We start from the raw sequence: 5,336 nt of genomic DNA on the forward strand, positions 1-5,336 counted from the left end.
TCCATGGTTGTCCTTTTAATAAAAATGATTATACTAAATTAAAAAAAATCTAAACTTCAAAAATATATCCCTGAAAGTAATCAACAAATAAACATTTATTAAGTGTCAATGCCAGATGCCATGAAAACTTTGGGTATAGAAAAAGGGGTAAAAGACAGTCCTTGTATTCAATGGGTTTACAACCTGATAGGAGACAACATATAAATAGTAAGCTATATACAGAATAAATGGGAAATAATTAACAGAGGGAAGGTACTGGAATCTAGGAGTTGGGAAGGTTTCCTGTAGAAAAGGAAGCCAGTAGTTGGAATGGATTTGGGACAGCATTCCAAATCAAGGGAAAAGTCAAAGAAAATGCCCAGAGCTGAGATGGCTTGTTTCTGGAACAGCCAGGGCAGGAATGAGGTGTAAGAAGCCTGAAGAGGTGGGAGGAGGCTGTTACAAAGGGTATTGAATGCCACAGAAAGCATTTCATATTTGCTCCTGGAAGCAATAGGAAGCCCCTGGAGTTTATGGGAAGGTGGGAAAGAGGAGGGATGGCATCATCAGACTTGCATCTTAGGGAGATCCCATTAGAGGCTGCCTGGAGATTTGAGGCGGACTACCCCAGCAGAGAGTCCTACAGGGTCAGGCAGTGTCCTAAGAGATAGGAATTCTAGAGATGCTGCAGGAGTTTAAAGGCTTGGAAAGAGCTTGGCCGTGGGAGATGCTGAAGATTCCAGGATGACTCCTAGGTTGTGAGCTTGATGGACTGGGAGAACATATTGCCTGCTTAGGAATGTGGACATTAGATCAGAGGGAAGTTCAGAGATTGAGATGAGTTGTTTTGGATGTTGATTTTAGGACATTAGGCTTTGTTTGAAATGTCAGAAAGGCAGTTAAGTGAGGTTGGATGTCAGCAGGTTGGGGCAGGAGAGGTAGAGGTGAGAATCCTGTTTGGGAGCTGATGTGTCACATCCTCAGATTGCTCCATTGGGAGTTACTTTTCAGAGCCTGTAAACTTCCTAACCTTGATATGGGAGGTCAGGGCTTGCCTTTCAAAGTAATAGCTTCACCTTTGGTTTTGCTAAGGTTTTAGATGGATGGGCTTTTTAAATGCAATGTGTAACAAGGATTTCAAAATGAAGCCCAAGTGAAAGCATAAGATCCTAGTTAAGAATTTCTAGGGGATCTCTATGCCTATATAAACATGTGGGGCTCCAGCAGCCTCCTTTACACTTCACAAAATTTCAGTCAAACTACCTCCTGAGGCTTTGTGTTCCTGCCTTCCCCCACTCTCCCGAGGAATGCAGGCCTCCTAAAATTGTCAGCATCTTTTAGCATGGATAAAGCTTGTGCCATATCCAGTCTCATGCTCCAGGTATGTGGGGTAGCCCGAGTGCTTTCCTCCCTGAACCCAAAGAAACCTGGAATAACTATTCTAACAGTTAACTGAATTTTAGTGAGTGAATTCATCATAAAGATCAAATGTAATGTGTTATCTTCATCCTAAGACTTTTAAACACAACAAAAGAGGTGAAATCAGTTATAAGTTTTATTTGCCCATAAATTAAAGTGTATTCATAATATTTTTTTCCTTTTGAACACTTAAAATTCAAAGCCCTTCAAAGGGCTCAGCTCCCATTTAATCTTCAGATTCAGATCCTTCCTCATCTTGACTAATCTGGAAATAACGAAGTTCATAAGTCTCCTTGTCAGATGCAACCACACGAAGCCAATCACGAAGATTGTTCTTCTTAAGGTATTTCTTGGTAAGATATTTTAAATACCTGTGTAGAGGGGAAAAAAGAAGTTTAGTGTTGGTGTCTTACATGCAATGTAGGCTATATGCCTTTGGGAACTTCTCTAGTTTTGTAATTACTAGTGACTTCAGGGATATGTAGAATGTGCTTACTACACTCCCACTACATTCAAATTATCAACATTGATCAAAAGGTAACTTGCTTATTACCCCAGACTAGGGAAAAAAATATCAGTCAGTATTGAAAACTATAACCTTAATTGATATCTTTGTCCATTATGTAACGATTTTAAAGGGGAAAAGATACCCAAATTATAGTTCCTAATTTGGATGAAGTACTACATTACAGTCTTCAAAGGTCATCTTTCCCCAAGGATAATTAGATAAATCAAGAAAGACAAGGTTATGTTCTTACCTTTTGGAGAACTGCTTCTCAGACACTACTGTGATCTTGTTCTTGAAGCGTTCAATGTGAACAACATTCCCTAGGTTTCCAGTTTTTCCATTGACTTTAACTTTCTCCTTCAAGAACTGCTCCTATTTTGAAAAATACAGAAAAATACAACACTAGGGAAGATAACCCTAGATATTCACTAGGGAAGGTACCCTAGGAATACAGCATACATTAAAATCAAACTAAAAATGTTGTTTTCCAAGTATATATAAAAGGCACACAAAACAAGCAATATATCCTTGGTTAGCTAATTTCTAGCCCTAAAAATTAAATCCTCCAAAGATTTATATATAAAAACTGTTACTTACAAAATTTCCAGAATCAAAGATTCCATCTTCCACTGGATGGGTGAGATCAAGGTTAAACTTCCAAGTTGATCTCTTAGCCTTCTTATCTTTTGGCTTAAAAAAAAAAAAGTTTCAATCAATCAATCTAGTATACAAAATACAATAGCTTCATGTGGAAAATAGCAAAAATACCAGACTGGTCATTTTATGCACTGTCTTCTTAAAGTACAGTATATGCAGAACTGTGCCAAGAAATAATTGTCATTATTCCACTATGGATTCTTTCATAAAACAAAATCTAATTTAACTCAAGTCCAGGTTCTTCCATTATTTGCTTAAATTTACTAAGTACCCAAAACAAACAAAAAAAATTTTTTTTTTTTAAAATTTCGTAAGGTTAAGTCCTTCCCCTTTCCCCTTAAACACTTAGGGGGAAAAGGCAAGTCTCTTCTTAACACAATTGGGGAAAACATTAAAATTCTGAAGTTAGGAATTAAAAAAAAAAAATCTTATCATTTTTTGTAACTACTTACTATTATAAGCAGATTAAACTACAGCTTCAAAAACGGAGTACCCAACTCTGATTTTTTTAGCCTTGCTTTTTCCCTAAACGGCAAATTATTTAGCAAGAAAGGATTTTTTTTTAAATTAATGAGATTAAACTTTTAAAATGTGTCTGTATGCCCAACAGCCATAATTACGGATGGTGTATCAATTACCAATCCAATAATAAGGAAAAAATGTTTGTCTTGAAAGGCTCTCTAAAAAGTAAAGCTGGTAAGATTTGATACCTCCCACATTAAGTCTTTATTCCTCATGGCTAAAAAGTGAGCTTCAAAAATGATGCTAAAGAACCTGGGAAGGGAAGGATGGTTCATCAAGGTTTCAGTTATATTACTTGAGAAGCTAGGCTTGGAGATGGGAAGTCCTGGATTCAAATGTGGCCCCAGACATTTCCTAGCTGTGTAACCCCATTGCCTAGCTCTTACCACTCACCACTCTTCTTCCTTGGAACCAATACATAACTAGTATTGATTCAATGATGGAAGATAAAAGATAAAAAAAAAATTTCCGGTTAAAACATGAGCCTCAGAATAGGGGTGGCCTTTAAGGTCCCATCATACTGGAGAACCTGAAAAGGGAAGGATAACCAGGCAGGTTTCAGTGATTTTACTTTAGACTACAGACCTCTGAAGTCCAGTATTGAGATAAGACATCTCCCCTGAAAAAGTCTGACTACACATCGAATCAGACAGTGCACATGGCAGCTGCGACCATACTTTAAAGTCTGAAAAGGGCCGATTTAATATACTTTATATCCTGAATTATTCCATGGTTTACACCCAATAGCTCATGTTTTACATTAGGCCAAGTGGAGTTATCCAGGGTAACACAAATACCATGTAGCAGAACAGGGGCTGTTAAGAGCTTTTTATTTCCATTGTTCAAATGCATTAAATTTTTTTTAATCCTTACTTTGTGTCTTAAAATTCATTACTGTGTAATAGTTCCAAGGCAGAAGAATGATAAGGGCCAGGCAGCTGGGGGGGTGTCAAGTGACTTGCCCAGGGTCACACAGCTCAAACACATATGACAGGGCAAGCAACTAGAATAAGCAGCAACATCATGTGTTACAGAAATGTTAACTCTGTGTTATTACATAAAATTTTCTCTTGCTCTTCCCCTTCCCATGTGCAATGTTCTTCCTGCCCCATCCATTGTGGGAAACCCCAGCTTCCCCCTCTCCCCCCGTTTTATTCTTTATTTCCATTAGTTATTTAAAGATTCCTTGTCCCTCCCCATCCATTACCGCCGTCTCTCTAGTACTCGGTGGATGATTTGATTTCCTCTTTCTAGCTCGCGGGTCTCCCCCATTAAACTGAGTGCCCGGCGGGCAGCGGCTTTTTTTCCTCTTCTCGCATCCAGCGTTTGCACAGCACCCAGTTGGAGGGGCGTAAAGAACGCGGCCTGCTCTGCAAACAGCGTGGAGTCTGAGCACCGAGTTTGGGGTGCAGAGCCAGCTGTCAGTGCTCCAGGTCTCTCCCATAGAGACCACCAGGGGATGGCCCGAGGCCGTGGCCGATGCGGAAAGCCTGGACTGCTCCGATACCCCAAAGTCGGGAGTGGGGGGGTAGGCTGACTCGGAGACCTCCCCACCCTCACGGTCCTCGCAGTGGGGGGGCGAGGCTCCTTCCGGTCGGCATAGGGTCGAGCTAGGCACTGCCTACTACTCGTGGGACCGGGAAGGCTCGGTCAGGCCATGAATACACACACGCATACATGCACACACACCCTCGGGGCTCCCGCACAAAAGGGGTCCAGGAACCGGCATCGCTACCCACGCCGTCCAAACTTACCGGCGCCATCTTGGACACGACGCGGAAAGAGGGAGGACGCGCCTGCGCACTCTCCATTTATAGCGCAGCGTACGCCGAGGCACGCACGGAATGACGCAAAGACGTCGCTGCCACTGCCACCGGGGAAAAGGACTAAAGAGGTTTAAGTTGGTAACCAAGGCAACAGGGGGCGTGGCCTGGGGTAAAAGGGACCGCCAGCATCCTCCGCAGTCCACATCCGTCAGGTCCCAAGGACTTGGCGCTACATCTATTGGGATCGTCATTTTACCGATGAGGAATTCGAGGCTGGGAGAGATTGAGGGATTTTTCCCAGGTGTTTGGGCTAGGACTCCAAGTCCCATTATCAAATCTAATGTGCCTTCAAGCTGTCAGAGAAATCCCTCAATTTTGACACTTCATAAAACAGATTTTTCTCTATAATTCAGAGTAAAAAATGGTATACACAGAAGGAGCTGGGCAGCTAGGGGGCTCAGTGGACCTGATGAGAGCCAAGCCCA

The 5,336-nt window shown here is 41.6% G+C and overlaps 1 protein-coding gene across 1 annotated transcript; it reads right to left on the minus strand.

Annotated features, from left to right (window-relative positions):
• Positions 1-1,516: 1,516 nt before the first annotated feature.
• On the minus strand, positions 1,517-4,876 carry RPL22L1 (ribosomal protein L22 like 1). The gene is made up of 4 exons (XM_044667736.1): positions 4,840-4,876; positions 2,504-2,596; positions 2,157-2,278; positions 1,517-1,769 (listed from the first exon to the last, which is right to left on the minus strand). Exons 1-4 carry the CDS (start codon positions 4,846-4,848, stop codon positions 1,625-1,627), a joined length of 369 nt encoding a protein of 122 aa, XP_044523671.1. The 5' UTR covers positions 4,849-4,876; the 3' UTR covers positions 1,517-1,624.
• Between the last annotated feature and the right edge of the window lie 460 nt (positions 4,877-5,336).

Source organism: Gracilinanus agilis, chromosome 3 (genome assembly GCF_016433145.1).
Source record: "Gracilinanus agilis isolate LMUSP501 chromosome 3, AgileGrace, whole genome shotgun sequence".
NCBI classification, from domain to species: Eukaryota; Metazoa; Chordata; class Mammalia; order Didelphimorphia; family Didelphidae; genus Gracilinanus; species Gracilinanus agilis.

Excerpts from the sequence above, each read along its gene's own strand:
- RPL22L1 (XM_044667736.1), bottom strand. Across the intron at positions 2,279-2,503 it reads TCTTTGATTCTGGAAATTTT|GAGCAGTTCTTGAAGGAGAA; the intron begins GTAAGTAACAGT and ends TTTTCAAAATAG. Across the intron at positions 1,770-2,156 it reads GAGAAGCAGTTCTCCAAAAG|GTATTTAAAATATCTTACCA; the intron begins GTAAGAACATAA and ends CCCTCTACACAG.